Raw genomic sequence first — 24346 nt, 5'->3', positions numbered from 1 at the left:
AAATGAAGAACATACCTAATTTAAAAAAAACTCACATCAGCACCCCAAAGATGAAAAAAGGAAAAAAAGAATTAAACGTATTACTTGTGAAAAAAAAAAAAAAAGACTGAGATGTCAGGAGTAAGAGCTGACTCAGCCACTTTCAACCTATCTCTTCGAACACTGAAACTCTTAAGCCTTTTGTGATTTTCAGTGGGAAATGCAGGAATCGAAATAAATGGATCAAACTACAGACATATAAGAAAATATGCCTGTCAGTAGCCGAGCCATATTGACAAGCACAGGGCTAAAAATGAGAGACAGAAGTTGTCTAAACTGTACCATTCCCTCATTTTTTAAAAAAATAACTTCAGCAGTCTATTCGTTCAGATAACTCCATCAAGGCAGGAACTAGGACTAGCAAGGCTTGTCTCAAATGGCAGCTGGGTAGACTAAAAGAAAATGACATTCTTGTTAACTTGTGATCACTTATTGCATAAAGACTGCTCTCACGTGGCTGGCCAGAAAGACACAGATGGGGGTAGAGGGGGTAGCTTCCAAAACGGGGCAAGGGGGAGAAAGTGGAGGAAAAACAAGGAGATGGGGAGGAAAGAGGGAAGGAAATTGCAATTTAGAGGATATTTAATTATCACTACCAAATAGTCAGGATCCTCTGTACCCCCAATATCCAATACCAAGAGAGAGTCTGTTTTCCACTCTTGACATCCATGTGAGTAATGAGAACCAGTGTAGAGGCTGGAGAGGTGGGTTATGGGTACAGTTCTTCCAGAGGATGAAAACAACTACCCATAATTCCACTTGAGGAGAGTTGATGCCTCTGGCCTCTCTAGGTACCCCACACTCACATGTATACAAGTGCGTAATTAAGACATAGTAAAAGTAATTTTTAAAAGAGAGAAAATGGATGTATTAATACCTAAGAAGCCTGGCTCTGCAGGTCTCGTGAAAGGTCTAACAACGCCACTCAGATAGGAAAAGATGAGTTCTTCTCAAAGCATAGTTTTAGCCCGGCATGGTGGCGCAAGCCTTTAATCCCAGCACTTAGGAGGCAGAGGCAGGCAGATTTCTGAGTTCGAGGCCAGCCTGGTCTAAAAAGTGAGTTCCAGGACAGCCAGGGCTACACAGAGAAACCCTGTCTCAACTCCCCCCCCCCCCCGCAAGCATAGTTTTATTAGACAAGAAGAAAGGTAATTTAAGCAGAGTGAAGAGAGAAGCAGACGAAATACAGTGCATTTAAACATCATCAATGTTTTAGGGAGCACCGAATGTCTCCCTTCTTAGAACAAACACAAAGGCCAGCTACTCCTGAATGCTCCAGAGACATGGATGACAAGGGGAAATCCGTCTCACTCCTTCTCCTCCTCTTCCTCCCACTGCCCTCTTCTGCATGCATGAGTAAAAGATCACACAAAGTTGCCATTTTCCCTCAGTGATAAATGGGAATTATCTCCTTTGATCACTTCATACACCTCTGAAAGTCAATATATTTGTAAATCAAATATAATAGTTTTTTATATATAGTTGGTGGTGGGTTGAATGGGTATTTTTAGATTTATTTATTTACTTTATGGGTATGAATGTTTTGCCTGTATGCATGTATGTGTACTGTATACATGCCTGCTGAATAGCCTAGAACTGGCCTTACAGATTGCTGTGAGGCACCCTGTGGATGCTTGGAATTGAACTCCGGTCTTCTGCAAGAGCAACAAGTGCTACTAACTGCTGTGCTATCTTTCTAACCCCTAGATCGGAGAGTTTTTAATGAGTAAGTGTTCTGTATTCTGTTTTTCTGGGAAATATTAACAAGAATTTAATAACTCACTGATCATTTCCTTTTTCTTTACATTTCTGTATCTATGTGTTATTCTTATGTTTGTGTGTTTGTGTGTGTGTGTGTGTTTAAAGGCAACTTTCAGGACTTGGCTCTCTCCTTCTACCATCCTGGTTATGGGAATCAAACTTAGGTACTTGGGTTTGGTAGCAAGCTCCTTTACCCTGTAAGCCATCTCATCAGCCCCAGCTCTTGTCCCCATGAGTACCATGAGTATGTTCTGCCCCTCTGATGGTTCTCTCTCTTCATTTTATGAGAGGGGAAGGAAGTCTCAGTGCCAGAGCTTTTGCTTGGCATTCATTGAGATCTGCGCTCACTTCTTAGTCCACACACATCTACATAGAAAGGACCAGGCTCTCCAGCCACTTTCTATCATGCTTCTGGGAACTGGTATTTCATCCTCTGCTTGGTCTAGCCTAAGACTCTGATAAGCTCACATTTCCACCATTGGCAAGTGCCACATTGCCACCATCGTCGGCAAGTGCTACCATTAGGGTTTCAGTTGCTGTGAAATAAATACCATCATCAAAATCAACTTGGGGAAGAAAGGACTTATTTTATACTTCCACATTAATTCCAATCACTGAGAGATGCCAAGGCAGGGACTTGAACCTGGAGGTAAGAGCTGATACAGAGGCACTCAGAAATGCTGCTTACTGGCTTCCATCTTATCGCTTGCTCAGTTTGCTTTCATATAGCACCTAGGACCACCAACCAGGGGTGGTATCACCCACAATAGGCTTTGCCCTCCCATATCAGCCATCAGTCAAGAAAATGTGTCCTGGTCTGGAGAGATGGCTCGGTGGTTAAGAGCACTGGCTGCTCTTCCCGAGGACCCAGGTACAATTCTTGGCATCCACAAGACAGCTCATGACTGTCTGTAACCCTGCTTTCAGAGGATCTGGCAATCTTGCATAGACATACCCACAGGCAAAACATCAATGCACATAGAAATAAATAAATCTTAAAAAATATATCACAGGCTTGCACACAGGTTAATCTAGTGGGGGTATTTTCTCATTGAAGTTTGGTCTGCCTGGATGGCTTTAGCATGTGTCCAGTTGGCAGAAAACCAGTCAGCACAGAAACCAAGGCAGTATGTGCCATGCCTAGGAGCTGGTTGACAGCAAAAAGTGCACGGATTACATCTGTGCCAACACTGGCCACTATTTTCTGCACCTCTGTCCATGTCCCACTCTTTAGCTAGGTATGAAACATCTTCAAGCCTAGGAATGTGATTCCAGGTAAATCTCAAACGTAAGCCTGTAGCTGAATCTCAGGGAAGAATTCTGACAAATTAGCCAGGAGGAAATGCCTCCTCCCTAATTCCTGGTTCCAGAGGGAGGTGAGGTTTCTGACGACTGCTCAGAAGCTTCTGGTTTGGGTCCCTATCGAGAAAACCACCATGGGCCTTTTGCTTTTTGTCTTGTGTTGTTTTTTTTTTTTTTTGGTATCAAGGATTGAATCCAGGGTCTTGGGCATGGGAAACAAGGGCTCAAACAGAAGCTGTACTTCCTACCCTATTGTAGACAACCACATTTGCTCAAAAACTTGCAGGGAGAACATTTCAGATATGTTCAGAGTAAATGATGGAAAAGCAGCCACGGAGGCAAGCAGCGTCTTTTTACTTCAGAGGCTCAGGGGAAAGGGTGAAGCACTGGGGCAGAAGCTGCACCAGGGTCCATTAGCTGTGCTCTTCTGGTACCTGATCTGGGGTCACTCGAGGAGAAAGTAGCTTGACAGGGGAAAAAGTTAGGCCAAGTGAAATGCCTCAGTGTTAAAACTCCTTGTGATTTCCCCGAAAACCCTCAAACATCCTCCTAACATTTCCTTTCTCTGTCACGCTCAACAGGAAGTGCTGTTTGTGCATCAGGAAACCTTTTTGGACTCACTTTGTTCCCGTACAAATTAAGTTCATCAAATTTAATTCTGCAGGAAGAAGAGTTGAAATCACCTGGCCTTGCCCACTGATTTTATAGATGAGGTTACTTAAGTTTGAGGTTCAATCTTTAAATATGTAAGTGGTCAGGGGAGAACTAGGCAAGGATCCAAGTACCCAGATTCACAGTACCTATGTTATACTGTGACCTTTATGATCTTAAACAGGGTAGGAAGCAGGAGGTATCTTTTCTTTTTTATTGGTTAATTAATTTATTTACATTTCAAATGTTGCTCCCTTTCCCGGTTTCCCCTCCGCAAACCCCCTATCCCATCCCCCTCCTCCTGCCTCTATGAGGGTGCTCCCCTACCCACCCACACACTCCCACCTCACCGCCCTAGCATTCCCCTACCCTAGGCCATCAAGCTTTCACCGGACCAAGGACCTCCTTTCCCATTGATGTCAGATAAGGCCATCCTCTGCTACATATGCAGCTGGAGCCATGGGTCAGGACGTATCTTTTCTATACTACAGTTAAACAATCTTTTAATTGCATTAATTAATTTATGGAGTGCAGGTACATACATGTGATGGTGCATACATTTTAATGTGATCATACTTCATTTTAACGCAAAAAGATATCTTCCCTTCTACTTAACTTATTTTTCACTGTTTTTTTAAGGGCAAATGAAAGAAAGGAACATCTTAAATATTATCAGGAGACCTCAAATCTCAAGTGCAGAAATGACATTCTGTTTTTTACGTCTTTCCCCTTGGCTTCTCTTAAAAGGGTCATAGGAAAAAATGTCTTAAAACCCTACACTGGGTGAGTGAATGGTGGTGGCATCACTGGTTTGAGAACTGATGGACAATTCTCAGCCAATTAGGGTAGGAGTGTTGTGCACTGAATTTGAGCCTCCTTAGAGTCTCCTAACAGTCCTACCAGAGAATCAGGTATTTATAGGAAGCCACGGAATATTTTTCTTGTACAAACTGTTGCATGCCAGTATATCAGTATGCCAACAAGAAAGGTAGGGTCTTTGGCTTCAGAAAGCGTAGAAACCCAGAACATTCACTCTGTTCATTTAAGATGATTCTAAGACAACTATAGAAACACCCTGAGCCTCGAGTTCTTGCTCCCCTAGTCTATCCTTCTTCCCCAGTGCCCAGCGTGTGAAGATCATGTGAGCTGCAAGCTGCCCTGCACATAGAAGGTCCTAGAGAGATACTGATATCAGCTACTTCTGTTCCACTTGCCTGTCCCATAGGCACTGAAGTCAGCCGGGTGGGTGCCGACTGACTTTTTCTGATGATTTTCTGGCGATTGCTGTTGCTGATGACATGTCTTACTATAAATGTCAGAAAAGACCTCCTGACCCTGGTATCCTCATGTTTCAAAACCTCTCAGTATTTCTCTGATTTCTAAATAGAATACTTTATATATATATAAATCTAGTGTTTTGCTTACCCTTTTGGTCTTGGCTTTCTGGGTCCAGGCTCAGGGAACTGTGTCTCTTCTTCCATTTCCTGTGGAGGGTTCCTGTTTTTCCGGGAGAGCTGTGGTGAAAGCATTTCCCATTCATTGTCGTGGGTGGCGGCCTGGGTTGGAACTGCATCTAGACCAGCTTGACCTTGTCTCTTGCTGTTCCTTGACTGGCTGCTCAAACCAGCAATTTCCTCTAGTGCTAAAGAATTTAGAGGCTTATTTCTTTCCAGAACCTGGGACTTGGGGCCCTTGTCCAAACTGAGACTCAAGAACAGCTCCTGAGTTCTATCAGGAGACTCAGGCCCCGAGTCCCTGGTTTCTGCAGATGGATCACCAACCTCACTGTGGCTCAAGACCATCCAACTCTGGTCTTGTGCAGGGTTTTCAAGAGATGCACTTTTGTGTTTGGAAGACATTCTCTCTTCAGAAAGAACTTTGACATCATTTAAAGACTCAGGCTGACATGTGTCTGGGGTGCCTGTTAACTGAGTCTCTGGTAGCCCTGTTTCTCTGGAACCTATGGATAATTGTTCCAATTCGGGTATGTTTTCTCTTGCTTCCCTGGCCTCTGGTTTCAATGGTGAATCTTTTTCATGGCTTACAAGAATGTAGTCCACAGCTAGTACCTGATGGTCTTCACTTTGCTCCGGATGTTTTTCTTCTTTGTATTCTAATTCTGTTTGCTTTGGACCTTTCGTGGGAATTACTTTCTCATCTTCTAACTCCAGTATCTCCTTGCCTAGAATATGAATGTGGGAAAGAAAAGGCTGAATTAACACATTCTATAGTTTCTGATCTTTGCAAACAAACACTTAAAAAGAGGTAAGCTAATAAATATTTTCATTTGTGGACCTGTTCAGTTTTCTCATGCACAGAGAGACATTTCACAATATAGCTGTTAAATTTACATATGGTTACTTTCTCTGTCTGCTTTGGTAGCAATGCTTTAACAAATGTACTAAATTAATTAACACTGGTTCCTTGATGGTGGAAGAGGTGTGTGTGTGTGTGTGTGTGTGTGTGTGTGTGTGTGTGTGTGTGTGTTGCTGGAGTGTAATGGGTTGCTTACCGTTTGGTGGTTTCATGTCGCCACCTGCTGGTGAATCTGAATTATCTGTTTCTATTTCCCAGTCAATGTTTGATGGAGATGACTCATTATGGGAACCTGTTCCTCCCACAGGTGATGAAGGAGCCTCAGGATCTTCATGAATATGCAACACAGTCATCTGGTGTCTAGGTTTCCTGATGTTGGTCTCAGCCTTGTCTTCCTCCCTGTGATCTGGAAGAGCAGAAAGCAACATCTCTGCTGCGTCACTTCCCAGAGATGCATCATCAGGAGACTCAGCTTCCTGTGCAGTTTCAGTGGATCCAGTAGGTTCAGTGAGATAGGACAAATCAAAGGGGGGTGTGTATGGTGTCAGTGATTGCTTCAGCGCGCTTTCCTCTGACGGAAGATCACCACCATAGAGGAAGTGTTCAGGCTCTCTCATCAGCTCTTCATCAATATTCTGACCCATTGCATCATACTCAAAATCACCCCAGGAAGCTTCAGATGAACAGACATCTTGCTTCCCTGCATCCCCATCAACTGGTGTTTCGGGATGGCCTTCCGATAGAGTCAACTTACTCATGTCGTCTATAGTGCCTGTGGAAGTGTTGAGGCCGGAGGCATCACTGAAACTGTGATCCAAGGCAGCTTCGCTTACATCGAGGCAGGTGTCTGAGGTTAGGAAGATGTCCGTAAGTACAGCAGGGCTCTCGGAAGCAAACGGTTGCTCACAGTCAAGCAGAGCTCTAGTGCCTGTCTGACTTTCAGGACAAAGGTCTTTTGACACCCAAGAGTCGTCGACTTCCACACTGACCTCTTGGTGAGCTTCAAAAGTGTCAGCGTCCTCACTTCTGGGGAAGTGACCTGGGATCGTCACACTGTCCACTGCTTCTACCTCTGGGTTGGTGTCTTCCATCGCTGTTACACTTGTATTGTTGTCTCCGTGCATATCAGAGGGTTCTGGGGAACTTCTTGAAGAGGCAGGCTTAGATGAGTTATTTATATCATTCTGACTATCGATTGGAGGCAAGGGCATTGCATGTTCGGAATGGAGTTCTGAATTGTGTGGGAGACTTTCCTGCTCAGGTTCCCAAGTTGGTTCATCATTCATGTTTAGCTCAGTGAGAGAAAACTCACTGGGTTCCACTTCAAGTCCCAGGTAAACACCAGTATGCTTCTCCATCTCTTGCTTCCCTTCAGAATCATGACACACGTCAGGGCTGCTGGATGCCTGAGAGATGCTGTCATGGTCACAGTGAGTCAATATATCAGGATTCTCACTATCTTCTTTAAAACTGAAAGGTTGCTTGGCATCCATCCACAAATCAGGTGACACCGAGGCCAGCTGCCCACCCTCTTCAAAGTTGCCATGTAAAATATCTGGAACAAAGTTATGTTGGGGCTCGCTGGGGCTGGGGTTATCCCAATCGGAGTCCAACTTCCTCATCAGTTGTGTGGGGGCATTGATCTCGGGGAGATTTTCTGTGGGAGTGCTTGAATGTGTCACATGGCTGAGATAGGGTTTTTCTGGTTCCCACTGGTTCTCTTGTTGGCACTCAGTGGGTGAAACCCCAGTGCTAATACATCCATTTTCATCTCTGTGAGTTAATGCTGATTCTGCATGGTCCCAGACAGACAGCATAGATTCCCGGCCCTGCTCTTGGGTGAGAGTTTCTGCAGGAAAATCACCAGCAGCAGGAGACATGGCTATTTGCTGTCCAGAATCTTTGTCCTTAATTTGGTCCAGGATCACAAGCTGACTGAGTTGATTGGCATCTGAATCCAGCTGCTTAGGTTGAATGTTCCAAAGTTTCTCCTGTGACTTGTCTCCATGACTATCTAGAACGGGTGACTTTAGTTTACCACGGAAAGGATTGGTGCTGCCTGTGTCCACAGGTTCACTATCATTCTGAATGGGTAAGCTCCATGGACCAGTGTTCTGGAATACTGGAGAAGTAGGCTCTAGTTCACCCTCTGAGTTAGACAACTCCTCTGCAGCCATACCGGCGTTTGCTCTTCCTTCCTGTGCCCTAGCATTCCACCACTCAGTGCTGTCAGCTGAGAAGCCAAGCATTTCCAATTTGTCAGGGTCCCCATTCTTAGCTTCAGTGCTCGCAGATCCATACCATGTGGTATCCATTGTCCCCGTTTCTGCAGCTCTGGTCTCCTCCTTGGATGTGTCCTGTGTGTCAGCCTGCATGAGTGGTGACAAAATCCACTGACCAGGGCTGCTCTGTTGACTGTCACTGAATGGGCTTGACTTGTTCTCTTTCTCTATTGACTCCGAACTACCCACAAAGACAGAAAACTCAGGCTTGGAATGCTCTGTGGCCGAGAACTCAGGTTCATGCAATGAATTGAAAGCCCCAGCTTCACTCTGAGCAACTGTGGCCAAATGGAGCTCCTTCTCTAGCAACTCTTCGTCACCCCCACTGTCATTGCCAGAACCTGAGCTTGTGGATATGATCCTGGTACCCTCTGGCTCCACAATTTCCAGAAAACCAAGTTCATTTTCCTCTTGACGTCTAGTCATTAGATCTCCTTCCTGACATGCATGAGAATATTCTGAATATTTATCTGCTCCAAGGCTGGATGAAGACGATGAGGAATCACCATTGAAGGGATCATTTGGAATCTCTGGGAATTGAGGATCCTCCTGATTGGACATCTTTCCAAAGCCATCCTCCCTGTTTTCTACAAAGTCCTTCATTTCAGTAATGACGCCTACATGGGTTTCGGTGGTAAATAGTTCTGATTCTTGGTGAATCTGTTTGTTCGCATCATCATGATTCTCTTTCTGATGTTCAGCACTGGGTCCGTAAGTCCAGGAGGACAAGGCTACTGAGGAATCATGTAGGTCAGGACTCGATGCACTGGAATGCGTACACCCACTAGAGAGGCTGTCTCTGTCATAGTTTCCTGGTGAAAGGGCTTCTAGAGATCTTTCCTCAGTTCTCTGACCTGTAGGATTCATAGCTGTCTCATAACTTATATGACTATCCCACACATCACTATCCATGGGGCCATCCCAAACACCAAAGTTTTGAGAAGATTCATAAAGTAGTTTTCCATTTGCTCTTTCTGGCTTCAGAATGTTACAGGCTTCAGTTTTCTCAAGTTCCATTCCAGATAGGGGCCTGTTTTTCATTAGATTAATCTTATCCAATGTTGCGTTGGCTTCACCTAAATTTCTATGATCCATTAGAGATTCTTCATGGGTGTCTTTGGTTTGCAAATCACATGTGGATGTCTCTGTTTGCACAGCAAGGGAGTCTAGAATGTAAGGCTCCTTCTCAGCTTCTAAGGCCTCCTCTGGTTCCTCACTCTGAGGACTGGAGGTGACTGAAAGAGAGCTGATTTTGCCTGATGCACTGGAGATTTCTTGGTGTTCAAATGCATCTGAAGAAGAGAATTCCTGGTCACTGGGCTTTTTTCCAAAAGCCCATGGGGCACCATTCTCTCCAGAGCCTAGCGCTCCCTCCTTGTCAAGATGCTCACAATCAGAGGTCGCCAGGTCTTCAATCTCACTTTCACTCTGCCCATAAGTATGGCCTGTCCATGGATCTGCCTGTGCAAAGTGTTCTGGACTTGCCAGTCTGGTCACCGAGGATGCTGTGTCACCTTGGGAGTTGCCCCATGTGTCCTGGTTGTCAGGTTGAGATGTAAGCCCTCCTGACTCACTGAGTCTAGAGGCTTCTAACATGTGGCTGTCCTTACCATTTATTGAGTGCCTGGGACTTTCAGAAGGCCAAGTGCCGTGTTCCATATCTACAGTATTTGATGGGCTTGGTAATCTGAATGATGGCATATTTTTATCTCCCATGACAGAATCCCAAATACTGTTTGCAATTAACTGCCCAGTTTTCTCATTTAGGGTCTGGTATTCACTGGGACCAGTATCCCCCGTGGGCTCAGCAGAGACAGAGAGATCCCAGTCTACCTGATTTGCTTCCTGATGTTCTGTACCCCATGGTTCCAGCTGCTTCACTGAGAACCGGGTTTCAGGTTCACTGTTTGCAGCTATGTAACCTTCTGCTTGACCATCCCCACTGATCGCCACGCCCCCACTGCAGTCATCCCAATCCAAGTCATTATCCATGTCCGAGATCGTTGCAGTGGACTGGGTGTCCTCCAGAGTTACTCGGTTCCATGTGTCAAGGCTGTCTGGGGCTGCCTGGCGTGAGTTGGTGTTGCTGTGTAGAAGGGTGAGCTGCCGGTTTGCCTCGTTGTAGAGTTGCATCATGCTAGGGTCATCATAACTGGATGGGCTGCTTTCCCTCACGTCATCCTCCATGGAAGCATTTTTGTCTTCTGCTTGCTCTCTCTTGAGTGAATCGTTATCTGGGTGATGTGCATCATTTCCTTCAGGCTTATCTTCTGTGTGAGGCAATGCCCACATGTCTAGATTCCCAGGACCAGAACCAATTCGATTTCTCTGAGACTGCTGTGATGATGTTGCAAGAACCTCAAGCCCCTCTGCAGGAAATTCAGCATCTTTTGCCTCAAAACCATTATCTTTATCAACTGGCTTGTTTTCTATTTCTTTTTCATCCCCAGCATATGTTGGTGATGTGTTAGAGTCAGAGGTGGAGTAGTTGGTGTCTAATGGAGATGGGACTGAATCTTCTCCTATGTTGGATGCACTGTAATCAGAACATTTATAGGACAAGAAGGAATCTTCCCAAGGAGCTAAGACATCAGCCCCTCTTTTCTTAGCACTCTCCTCAAAGAGGCTCCAGGACCCTTCCTTCTCATATACCTTCCCTGTAGCTTTAGGATCCACCAAGCCATTCTGGTCTTCCCCTGGTAGCTTAGAATTATTCCACGTTTGACCCAAATCAGAAATGGGACTTCCAGACGTAAGACTGGTATCCTTGGAGCTGTTGTTCTTGCCCCAGATTTCTGGAGCTGCATCTTTATTTACCTCAATGAGGGGATTGTCAAGTAGGTCTGCTGCAGGGAATGAAAACCCACTTTGGCCCATAGCCCATTCACTTGGTTCCTGCCCTGAAGGTGTCTCGTTGTTAGTGGGATGGAGATTCCAAGTATTCTTTAATGTGTCAGCATTATCTTCTTCTTTATCAAATGCACCCCAGGTGGGGAAGGACATCGTAACTGCAGCTTCACCAGCATCCGTGGGGTTTCCCCAGGGCTCAGGCATTGTTGTTGGTGAGTGTCCTGAATGCCACAAAGCAGCAAAGTCCTCTATCAAGTGGTTTGTCCCATGAGGAGAGGCATCTGTCAAATGTGGCCTTACTGTAGGCAAGTGCTGGTATTGCAAGCTTTCCTCCTTCTGGTCCTGGGCTTCTTTGTTGCCCAGTTCAGGCTGTCCAAACTCAGATTCCCAAGGATCTGATGTTGAGAATTCAAGACTCTTTGGTTGGAATGTGGAATCTGAGGTTCTCCTCTCAACTGGCTCAGGCTTAGGATCTTTCCATGGTTCAGGGCTCTGGAAGACAGATTCTTGTTCACTAGCGTTCCATGTATCTACAATGTTTTTAGAGTCAATCTCCAAGCCACCCCACCAGCTTCTGCACCGTGCACGGGTCTGAGGTGGGCCCAGATGCCCGGTGTCAATTGCATTTTGGATTATATCTTCAGGATAGAGTGGAGTTGGTTCCTCATTTGACGGTGAGATTTCCACAAAGCTGTTCATAGGTGTTGGTGGGATCATCTTTCCAGGATTCTTCAGCCTTTCAGGGGAAGAAGGTTCCTCTCCCACAAAACACGTCAGGCTTAAATTTCTTTCAGAGTTATCCCCTGAGCTTTCTTGTCGCTGGATAAACTCTTCATCAAATTCCACAAGGCTGTCTTTACCAGCCTCTGACAAAAGAGAACTGGAGGAGTAATTGGACATGTTGATCCCCATCTCACCAAGCCCCTTAGGCCCAGCAGAGAGGTTCCCTTCGGATGAATCGCTGTTGGGGAAGTCATCTTCTGGTGAGTAGTCTGCAGAGTGGGAAGATGGCTGGGACTGCTCTGAAGCTATGGGTGCTGAATCAAAGTTGAAGAGGTCAAAGTGTTCACTGTGTTCCCCAGAGCGAGCATGCTCCTCTGCAACTATCCCTTCAGGAATGGGGCTGTAGGAGTCAAATCCTGGGAGAAGGCTATGGTGAGGCCCACCACCTTCTCCCACCGGGCTGTCGTCACTGAGGAAGACTGAGCTTTCCTTGGACGAGCGACTGCTTCTGATGGTGGCCAACCCACTGTCAGGGCTAACAAGGTCTATGTTGCCATCCACCTGAGCTTGGTTAGAATCGTTGAGCTCTGGGGGGTTTTCTATGAAATTCACAGAGCTGGGCTGTGGTTCTATATCAGAACCATACAATTCCATAATCCCGGAAGAGCCCTGGGACAGGGGGGCGCTGCCTGCCACGGCTTCTGTTGAGGATGTCCGACTGTTAGAGACCATCTCTGCACACCTCCTATTGATGACTTCCTTAAGAAGAAGAAACACCTGGTCGGAGGTCACAGAAGGGTCCTCCTGCTGGTATACCAGGATCTCATCACAGCCACATTCGAAGGGCTCCAGTTCCAGGCAAGGGTTCTGACTTTCTTCTAGCTCACAGCAAATCTGTGGGGGAGCACAAGGATTCATGTGAGCATGCAGATGGCCCTTGCATTTTGTTTCTTTTCTCTAAAAAATGTGTATTTTCATATGTATACTATATTTACTTCATCTTCCACCTCTTTTCACTTCATCCATTCTTTTTCCTTTCCAACTCCTTTCATATTCCCCACCCAACCATCTCTCAAATTCATGGCCTTTCAAAATTTAATATTGTCATCAACACATATGCAATATATATGAGCAAATATAAAAATATAATTTGCTGAGTCTGCTTAATGTTTCTTATGTGCATGTGGTTTTAAGAATAACCACTTAATGTTAGATGACTAGTTAGGGCTCATCTTTGAGGAAGGCTGATCTTGGCTAGTTTTATGTCAACTTGATACAAGCTAGAGTTCTCTGAATTTCAATTGAGAAAATCACCTTCATAAGATCCAGCTCTAAGACATTTTCTTAATTAGTTATTGGTGGGGGAGGGCTCAGCCCATTGTGAGTGGTGCCATCCCTAGTGGTCCTGGGTTTTATAAGACAGCAACCTGAGCAAACCATGAGCAGCAAGCCAGTAAGCAGCACCCGTCCATGGCCTCTGCATCAGCTCCTGCTCCTGCCCTGCTTGAGTTTGTGTTCTGACTTTCTTCAATGATGAACAGTGATGTGGATGTGTAAGCCAAATAAACTCCTTTTACCCTACATCTGACTCTTTCAGCTGCTTTCTGGGTCTTTCAGAGGGCAGTCATGATAGGTCCCTCTGTAGCCTCAGTAATAGTGTCAGGCCTTGGGACCTCCCCTTGAACTGGATCTTACTTTCAACATGTCACTGGACCTGCTTTTCCTCGGGCTCCTCTCCATTTCCATGTCTAATTATTTCAGACAGGAGCAATTATGGGTCAGAGTTGTGACTTGGGATTGGTGAGGGAAAAGGACAGAAGCCCCGAGGGCCAGCAAAAGAATGGAAATAGGCAACCTCAGGGAAATAGGAGATTGGGGGGGGGGCTTCCTGAATGTACCAGACATCTGAGAAGTGAGAGATTATCAGTACTCAAAGGGAGGGACCTTAAATGAAATGCCGGACAGTAGGGAGAGGGAACTTATAGAGCCCACCTCCAGCAGGAAGACAGGACACCAAGTGAGGCTCTTCCTTATGTATGTTGCCTTAGTCATGATGCTTTATCAGAGCAACAGAAAAGTAATATACAGCTTCTACCTATTCAGTACTGGGTCTATAAGAAGGGCCACTAGGCCAGCATGATGGGGTACATATGCTTGAACCCAGGGCTGCACACAGGCTGGGCAAGCAGTCTATTGACTGAGCTCTATTTGTAGCCCACTCCTTTTCTTAATGTAAAAAATCAAACCATGTCCATCTGTCTACTAAGGAGGCCACAAACAACTGAGACCCAGCTACCATTGCAGTCGGCTTCGTCTACCACCAGCAAACTTTCTCTAGCCCCGAAACCTGCTCAGCTAACTTAAAATTTAGATTAGTCGGCTGCTCCATTTCACCAGTTCTGGAAGTTACAAGTACAGATGTTTAAAAGCCCCCAAAGCCTCTCCTAGGTGTAACATAGCACCTTCTTCCAACAGGTGTGAATTTCAAGTTTACAGAACCCCCGGATGCCGGCAAAGCATTGGAATATTGGAGGAAGCTAGACCTGGTTGAGCCCTGATAAGAGTGGCAAGGAAAGGAAAAGGGGTAAGAGGGAAAGGGGGTCACAGGTTGAACTTCTCCAGTCACCTAGACCTCTTCCTGCCCCTGGAAGCACAGACACGGAAATATGAATCCACAAAGTTACCTGGGAGGCAGAAGGACACTGAACCAGACAGCCAGTGCCAGGCTGGGCCAGGCCTGGGCTGCAGCACTTGGACATTTAGGGGACATCATGAGTGCTTTGGCATACTGAGTTTTGGGAAAGGCCCTACAGGATTAACAGGGTTAAAATGATGGTAGAAATAGTGCCACACAAGCCATGGGAGTGGCCTTGGTGGATGATTGGTGGATGATAATAACTGAGTGCTTACCCACACCCGCATAGAGCAATGTTTCACAGCCACGGATCAATCTCTTTTATCCTCACAGTGGTCCTATTAGACTAGGGAAGGATTAAGACAGGGCCAACAGCACTCCACTAGCATGATGGGGTTGGGCTTTGAGCTCAGCAGTCAAGCTGCAGTGGTGGACTCTCCACAGTATTACCACAGGACAAAGCGGGACCTGTTGGTGCAGAGCCTTCCTCCTCTGTGATGCAAGATGTTTAGAGAAACTACTGCCTTTGGATGCTGCCATGGGAGTGAAGAGAGAAGGGTAAGCGTGGGCAACAGAGCTCTTGACCACTCCATCTGCTTTAGTAAGCCAACTTTCAAATTGGTTTGAAAAAGTGATCTGCCCCAAAAGTGACTTGAAAATTATAACAATGGAAGCTCAGACAACTTGCATGGTGTCTCGAGAAAGTTAAGGAGCAGAGAGGGTAAGATCTACCCTTTGTTACCCTTTGGCTGTTAAACATTCCCACACTGACTCATGAATTGAATCCCTGGTCTCCACCTACTGGTGCTGTCATGGGGAAGCTATGAAACTTTTTAGACATGGGGTCCAGCTGGTGGACCTAGGCCTGTAGGGTCAGCTTGGAGGTTACAGGGAAGTCCTGCTCTTTATCTAGCACTATGAGTCCAGATCCACTACAATGTGATAAGCCATGCCACAAGTTCCCACTTGCCACAGTCAGCCGCCATGCTGTCTCTGCCATGAGGGATAGATAGTATCTCTGAAATGTGAACAGATAGTAGCTTCTATCAGGTGTTCTGTCACTGTGATAAGAAAAGTTAACTAGTGTACCTTTGAATCTGAATGCATATTATGTTAGCATTAGAAAAGCCCCAGCTGGTGATTAGATGCACACAGGTATGTGGGGCAGAGGAGGGGATAAAAAAATCCAGCTCAGGCAGAGCATCTTGTTCTTATCTGAAAGATAAGATGATGCTTATATTGAGGAAGCAGAGACAGAACTAGAGAATACAGTCATATGAACACGAAGGAGCCAAATGGAGTTATTAGAGAACAGAGGGGAGGGTGCAGGAAAGAAAGGGATGTGAATGGAGACTTTGCCTCCTGTCACCCATGATAACAAAGGACTCTGACTTACTAGTGAGGTTTACAGTAACCGTTCATTATATCCACGTCTATTTCTACCTCAGTGCTAGTAAGTACATTAACTAACTTGGTTCATATATCAACCTATTGTGATTAACTTTCTCCTTCTCCTTCTCCTCCTCCTTCTCCTTCTCCTTCTTCTCCTCCTCCTCCTTCTCCTTCTTCTCCTTTTCCTCCTCCATCTCTTCCTCCTCCTCTCTTTCTTCTTCTTCTTCTTCTTCTTCTTCTTCTTCTTCTTCTTCTTCTTCTTCTTCTTCTTCTTCTTCTTCTTCTCTTCTCCTTCTCCTCCTCCTCCTCCTCTTTCTCCTCTTGCTGCTGCTTCTTCTTCTTCTTCTTCTTCTTCTTCTTCTTCTTCTTCTTCTTCTTCTTCTTCTTCTTCTTCTTCTTCTTCTTCTTCTTCTTNCTTCTTCTTCTTCTTCTTCTTCTTCTTCTTCTTCTTCTTCTTCTTCTTCTTCTTCTTCTTCTTCTTCTTCTTCTTCTTCTTCTTCTACTTCTTCTCCTTCTCCTTCTCCTTCTCCTTCTTCTCCTCCTCCTCCTTCTCCTTCTTCTTCTCTTCCTCCTCCTCCTCCTCTTCCTTCTCCTTTTTTCTCTTCCTCTTCTTTCCCTCCTTCTCCTCTTCTTCCTTCATCCTCTCCTTCCTCTTCTCCTCATTCTTCCCCCTTCTTCTTTCTTATTTCTAGACAGTTTATTAAAAGACTTAACTATCACCATACAAAATCCAACTGATTACCTATTGAGAATCTGAGCACCTGTAGACTGTGTTTGCTAGGGCATCAGATCACTTGTCCATAAACACCAGGCACCACATGGATATTGAGTCAGTGACTAAGTTAGTTATCACAGGGAAACAATCTCAAAAGAAGCAGTATGGAAAAGGAGGACTTGCCTTTATTTGGGTGAGAAAACGCTGGTCGTTTTCTTCATGGTTTCAGTCTAGAAGGGAAATCATTGTGGGGGTCTGCTATGGATTTTTGCACTCAGAAGCTTGGCTTGCAATGTGGGGGTGATAGTGTCGGTGAGGCAGGACCTTTCAGAGGCAAGGCTAGTAGAAGGTTATTAGATCACAAGGCCACCACCTTCAGGAGGATTAATAAAGACTTCAAGGGACTGTCTTAATTATCATGAGAATGGGTGGTTACAAAACAAGTCTAGCCTTTTGCTTCCAGGCTCTCTATGTGATCCCATCCACCAGAAAGCCCTCACCACAGCAGGGCACAAGCCAGAGATACGCTCTTGAATCTTTACAAATGTGAGCTAAATAAATAACCAAACCAAAATAAGTCTCTCTCGTTTATGAAGTACCCAGACTCTGCCAGCAACACAAAATGGACTAACACAGCCTTGCTAAAAGGAAGCAAGTCCAGTCTCAGGCAGGACTCTATCTCTTGGGCCTATTTCTTAGGGGGCAGCAGTCCATTCTTATCTCCTTTCCTGAAGTCCATAAACAGTGAAAGGGATGAGAGGACGACTCACCTGGCTGCACAGTTCTAGATTCTGGGAGTACACAGCGATCTGCTGCCTCTGCTGTTCCTCCCATGTGAAGCTTGAGATCAGAACGAGGACGTCAAAGCCGAACTTGTCTGTGAAGGCTTTTAAATCACTGGTGATGTTGCCGTGAAGCAGGTAGTCCTGAAACAACAGACACATGAGATTAGTGTCCAACTGCCTGCTTCAGACAGCCACAAATGAGCTCAGGCCTGGGATGTATCAGGACAGGTATTTATGGCCAGAGGCAAGTGAAGTAAATGCTCTGAGAAATTCTGGAAAGTTCCATGTTCTGCCTTAAAATACACCTTACTGATTTATTTTCCCAGATCAAGAAAAGAAGATTTCTCTGCCATTATTATCAATTCTTTACACAAGAAACACATTCCTAAAATTTTTATCTCATGTGCATTGCTGTTGGCCTGAATGTATGTCTGTGTGAAGGTGTTGGATCATATAGACTAAAGTTACAGATATTGTGAGAAATGGACGCTGTGAACTGAACCTGGATCCTCTGGAAGAGCAGCCAGTGCCCTTAACTACTGAGCCATCTTTCAAGCCCCAAGGAACACCTTTTCATGGAATATTTATTAAGTATTTTAAAAGTATATTTAGCCCTCACTATTTATAACACACGTCTATTGACTCTAATCTCCACCTATCACTAGAAAAGCAAGAAGTGTCATATAGCAGGGGCCTGGTTGACTGTCTCTCTTCCTTCAAGAAGTACAGTGAAGCCTACATTCTGAGCCTGGTCTTCATACATTCTATATTGTGGTATACTCCTATTATATTCCTATTATATATATGTATACATATAGTCTATAGAATATATATATATATACATGTGTATATATACTATATGTATACATATAGTATATAGAATATATACATATATCTATATAGAATATATATATATGATATATCATATATAGACTTTATATATCTCCTATAGGAGTATACCTATTCTATAATACTGCTTTCTTTTTGGTACCTGTAGTGGATTAAATGAGAATATTCCTCATAGGCTCAGGTACTTGCACAATTTGTCCCTAGTTGGTGGGGCCCCTTGTGGAGGTTAATAAGATGCAGCCTTGCTGGAGAGAGTACATGATGAGGGCAGGCCTTGACAGTAGATGACCTTGCCCTACTTGTGGTTTGTTCTGTCTGCTCTGAGCTTGTAGTGAAAGATGCGATCTCTCGACTTCCTGTTCCTGCTGCCGTGGTTCCTCAGCATGATGGACTCTCATCCCTCTGGAACTGTAAGCCAAATAAAACTTCTTTTCCTATAAGCTGCTTTGGCTATGGTATTTTGTCACAGCAACAGAAAAGTAATTAATACAGTATATTCTCTCTCTCTCTCTCTCTCTCTCTCTCTCTCTCTGTGTGTGTGTGTGTGTGTGTGTGTGTGTGTGTGTGTGTGAGAGAGAGAGAGAGAGAGAGANGAGAGAGAGAGAGAGAGAGAGAGAGAGAGAGAGAGAGAGTAGATGCCATGTGTGTATGCAGATGTCAGAAGATAACTTTTGGGAGTCAGTGTTTTCCTTCCTTGCTGGGCAGGTCTCTCTTGCTTCTGCTCTGTATACTCCAGGCTCGCTGGCCTGTGAACTTTCACCTTAGCTGTCTCCACCCCTCATCTTACTGTGGCGTTCTGAGATTACAGATGTGGCCACTGCATCTGGCTGTTTTGTGTGGGTTCAGGAGATTACACTCTGGTTGCTATAGTGTGCTTCAAGCATTCTAACCTGGTGATCCACCTTGCTGACCCTACAATTTTGTTTTCTATGATTATTGTTAGATTTCTACCCAAATTTCCTGAAGATGCACTTTGATGAAGTGACTCAGGAATTTTTTTTTTTTTTTTGAGACAGGGTCTCGTGTATGTGGAGCTGTGGGTTGAGCCCAGGGCTTTGTGTATGTTAGCAGAACACTCTACCAATTGGGCTGTAGCTCCAGCTCCCGAGGACTTTTTATTGCAGTGTAGAAGTCCAGGAGAATTTTGTAGCAGTTTTAATATTGGGTCAACCTTGCTATTTGTGGCAGCTGTGGAGGGCAGGAGCGGCTCTGGCATTCCCAGAATGTGGCTCAGTCACCTATAGGAAATGTGTTGACTTCTCAAGCTACACCAGTTTCAGTGAGTGCCACCTTGCCCATACAATTTTCTCTCTTCTTTCAAAAAGCACAGTGAAGCTGGTATTATAAGCCCTGGCATTCACATCTGAATACTGATATACTAGTTGCTCAAGAAATCTTTGTAAACAGACTGGAGAAAAATAAACAAAATCATTCTGTGCTATACTTCCTGTCACAAAACACACTCACACACTCACAAGCACACACATTCATACACATGCACACACATACACACACATACTCGCATGCACACTCATACCCATACTCACATATGCACATATACACATGCATGCACTCCCATGCACGCACACACACATAAACACACAATTCAAACAGATACACAATTACACAATACAAACCAGACACACACACACCTAGCTAGCCACTGAATTAATGAGTTCTACATCTGTGGATTAAAACAATAGTTGATCAGATCACATGTGTTTAGGAGAAATATATCTGTACTGAACACATACAGGTTTTGTTCTTATTGTCCCCTAAATAGTACAACCACTATCTGTAAATTTTAGGTATTTTAGGTCATCTAATCATGACTTGGTGAATACAGGAGGATATACATGAGTTAGACATAAATTCGATGCCATTTTACAGAAGACACTTCTATATCTATAGATTTGGGTATTCAAAGAGGGCTCTCAGAACCAATCCCCTCAAGATTCTGAGGAATTGCAGTACACACACACACACACACACACACACACACACACACACTACCACCACCACCATGACCACTGCCATCCTCTTCACCCCTATCATGTATAATCAATTAACTGGTAGTTTATCATGCTATCAGTGGAAAACATCATGATGTATACTCAAGGGATTTAAAGAATTCTATGCATTTTCATTATAACAGCAATTATAATTATGGATGTTGTGGTACAATATTAAAACCATACAGATGTATTTACCATAGAAAACATGATTGCCATTCCACCAATCATAACCACTGTGAATGATTGAATAGGTATGTGTAATTATAGATTTGTCACCAGGTTCATATGTGCACATTATAGCTGCTTAAGACTTCTTATCAGCTACCACAATCACCATTAAACACACAGGTTCTGCAGTTTTGCTGAACGGAATCTCAAGCTTTATGAAGACTGTAAGAGACCCTTGGTGGGTAGGGGCTTTCATGTGTTGATAAGGCTTGGCTGTCTGGTTTTGTTTTGGTTGTTTTGCTTTGTTTCTCTTCATAACCCTGGCTATCATGGAACTCACTACGTAGTCCAGGCTGGCCTCTGCCTCCTAAGTGCTAGGACTAAGGTTGGGAGCCACCATGACTTGTTTCTCATAGCAGTTATTCTTCTTAGGCATTTTACTAGATCGCTTTCCTTTTAGGGTACAAGGAACTACATGCAAGAATCACAAAGCTCTCGGGATGTATTACTGATGTATACCAAGTATCTATTCAGCTGACTTGGTAATGAAGTTTGTGATGTTCACATGCAAGAACCTTTGGAATCACGTGATCCTGAAGGTATATTTCTAGTACCCATACTTCTAACACCCATGGTATCCAAATGCCATCGCAGAAACTGTTAGGTTGATGATTTTAGAGAATGAATTCACCCTCAGGAATTTAGAGTACGTGTTCTCTGAATTAGACTATCCCTGATGCATAACAAGTGTTTAGGAGATAAGATACTCCAAAGCATCACTGGATATCAATCAAGAACTTTAATGTTGGACTTTGTGCCACTGTGGGTCAAAAGCAGAGCTGATCCTGAAAGCAAGCAGGAAAGACACTTATTTACAGCTTATCAATATCAATTTTCCTTTCCAAATATTTTTACATATATGAACCCCCTAACACATTCATAAACTCTTAAAAGGGAGACATGCCTTCCAAAGAAATGTTTACATGCACTGGTGACCACTCCCCTTGTGTCACTCAAACAAACAAAGGTTGACTTGACTCATACCAGAGCATAGTAAGACTCAAGAGCATTATTCAAAAGAGGCTGTAGCTGTGGGCTTCTGCTATTCAAGAGTGTTGGCTACATCGGACACTCTTTGGATTCTTTTTTGCTACACAGACAGACACATCTTGTCCATCAGCACTGGGAAGACCAGGCCTTTTGCTAGAAATGTAGTTTCACCTACACTCCAGACTCACTGAAGCTGCAGCTGCCCCTGCATCCACGTATGAGCTCTGCTTTAGCAAGGGATCGGTCAATGTATTTTCCTCCAAACCTGTCCTCGCCACTCCCAGTCTTCTCCAGGGACTGAGATGGGTAACACCTCAACACCTAATGCCTTATACTGAGCTCACCACAGAGCCCCCAGGGCTGTGCATCCTAAACACTTTAGGTTACAGACAAAATCCAAGAACTTTCCTTTCACCTTTTCCCTTAAGTGATTCTTTCAGTCTAGGACTTCTATGTGAGTCCAAACAAAATTCCATGGAATTAGATGAAGTGCTGATTGAAAGAAAAATTAGTGAACTATTTTGGCATACTTATCAAACCCCGATGCGTTTTATAGTAACCCCGACACTGATGCCCCATGTCCTGTAGTGAGCTTGTCCAAGACGGATCCTGTTCTAGCATTGTCAAGAGTTTCGTATTTAAAATAGTCAAACAAGGGAATGAGTGAGACTCTTCAGGACTCTGGGAAGTACAATCTGTTGGTTCTGCTTTTATGCGGGTGCTGTTTGCATAGCATATAATTTATTCTTGTCTTCTAGCTATGGGGAGCCGTGTGCTGCAGTGGCTCTGAACGGTGCTGGAGAGCAGAGCTGGCTTTGAGTAAATAGCTCTTCATCATCAGCGGAGCCCCACTGTAGACACAGGTTGCCATTTTATTTCCCCCATCTGCCTTCTACCTGATAAATTACTGTTTTTGTTACACGTATACAAATACGATTTGTTAACCTGCTCAGATATCTGCAAAATGTTTCTCCCACTTTTAGTTAAATTATATACATGCATATGTGTTTCCCACTTAGTTGAAAAATAAAGAGATGCTTTCTTTTGTAATTTACCATTCAACTCCAGGAATACACACACACACACACACACACACACACACACACACACACACACACACTGTCTACATTTCTGAACCTTACTAGAATTTAGGAATTTACTGAGAACTGGGAACTGACCAACCAAAGCAGGGAAAATGGCAATTGCTTGCCATTAGTGCCCATAGTTCTAAAGATTCAATCATCAAGCATTTAGAAGGTTGTAAAAATGTTTGCTTGAATAATCCCTAGCTTTGGAATTAGAAAAATCTAGAAAGGCAGAGAGAAAAAGAAGACTGTTATTTTCTAGCTGAAAGCTAATTTAGAGATCCGAAGAACCCTACAATAAGATGATAATAAAGGTGATGATGACACCGTTGTCGATGATAACCCCAGGGCAGAGAAGCAGAAACAATTTGACTCCACATGCCCTCAGATTGTGAGAGTACCTGTCTGGTAGGTTTATTGTATTTGTCACTGGAAATACACAGTCAAATTCAGTGGAAAATTCCATTATCCAAAAATACCCTTTTAGTTCTTACTAAATTACTTAAAAAAAAAAATCAGTACTGAAGGCTAGAGACAGGGCTCACTGGTTAAGAGCACTTGCTGCTCTTGCCTAGAACCCAGGTTCAGTTCTCAGCACCCACATGGTAGTTCACAACCATTCATAATTCCAGTGCCTAGGCATCAGATACCCTCTTCTGACCTTCTTGGGTACCAAGCATGAACCTGGTGCACAAACGTAAATGTAAGCAAAACACACGCACATAACATACAATGAATAAACTAGTTTCTAAAATTAAGTAGCAATAATTCAACAACCACCACGCAGAGAGAAAGGGATTATCAGGAAATGGTACCACATTTTTCTAAAAAATAAAATAAAATAAAATAAAATAAAATAAAATAAAATAAAATAAAATAAAATTCAGTGTTGAAGCTAAATGCTGGCAGTGCCATGCATTGCACCAAGCAAACGTGATCTAAGTAATGTCTTAAGAACATCTGAGCAGTTAAAGATGGCATTTCCCAGGATAGAAACAGCACTGCCCTGAATACACTCTCACCTTCTATTGTCCTTTTAGTCTCCCTTGTTTGGCATTGAGACCCATCTTTTTGCTCAAATTGCTCTTCTCTAAAGTGCCAGTCACTCTGACATGTCCAATTGGATGCATCCTTGTTCTCACCCCACTGGACTTTACCTGCAGTTCTGACCAGGCTGACCCTGCTCCTCTTCAGATTGCTTTTCTTTCCTCACCTCATGCTCTCGCTCTCCTTGTTCTCTCCTCACTCACTGACCAGTCTTCTTTGGTCATCTTTGCTGATCCCTCTTCCTCATGGCCCTGCTAAATGCTCACTGCCCCAACACAGAGTCCCGCAATTGCACTGTCTTCTAGGTACCCACTCTCCTTGGCGCTCACATTCAGAGGTGCGTGGCTTTAACACTTCCTACTTTCCAGTGAGTATCTCTCACCAGTTCATCCACCTGGACTCTGCATGGGAATGTCCTACCAGCCTCCCAAACACAAGATGACCTGAGCGCGTCCTGCCCTGCCCCTTCATGACAGTTACTCAAGCCAAACAGCTAGGAATTATTCTGGCATTTTTCCCCTTCATACCTCGAATAATCTGTCAGCAAATCCTGTTAACTTTACCTTAAAACATAAATCAAGTCAAACCCTTCTTAATTTTTCTCCATTGCGATCACTGTCTTAGATATAGTCACCACCATTTTCTTTCTTTCTTTCTTTCTTTCTTTCTTTCTTTCTTTCT

The 24346-nt window shown here is 44.1% G+C and overlaps 1 protein-coding gene across 4 annotated transcripts in view; it reads right to left on the bottom strand.

The window, feature by feature from the left end:
- The window catches only part of Prune2 (prune homolog 2 with BCH domain), a 261664-nt gene that overhangs the window by 90418 nt on the left and 146900 nt on the right, over positions 1–24346 (bottom strand). For all 4 annotated transcript variants that reach the window (XM_029472616.1, XM_029472618.1, XM_029472617.1 and 1 more), the window contains exons 7-9: positions 17437–17592; positions 6266–12818; positions 5179–5935 (exon numbers count right to left, since the gene is read on the bottom strand). In XM_029472616.1, the coding sequence (XP_029328476.1) occupies positions 5179–5935; positions 6266–12818; positions 17437–17592 (7466 nt within the window). The remainder of the gene's footprint in view (positions 1–5178; positions 5936–6265; positions 12819–17436; positions 17593–24346) is intronic.

The sequence above is a fragment of the Mus caroli genome, chromosome 19, assembly GCF_900094665.2.
Source record: "Mus caroli chromosome 19, CAROLI_EIJ_v1.1, whole genome shotgun sequence".
Classification (NCBI taxonomy): Eukaryota; Metazoa; Chordata; class Mammalia; order Rodentia; family Muridae; genus Mus; species Mus caroli.
This window is presented reverse-complemented; position numbering and strand designations above follow the sequence as displayed.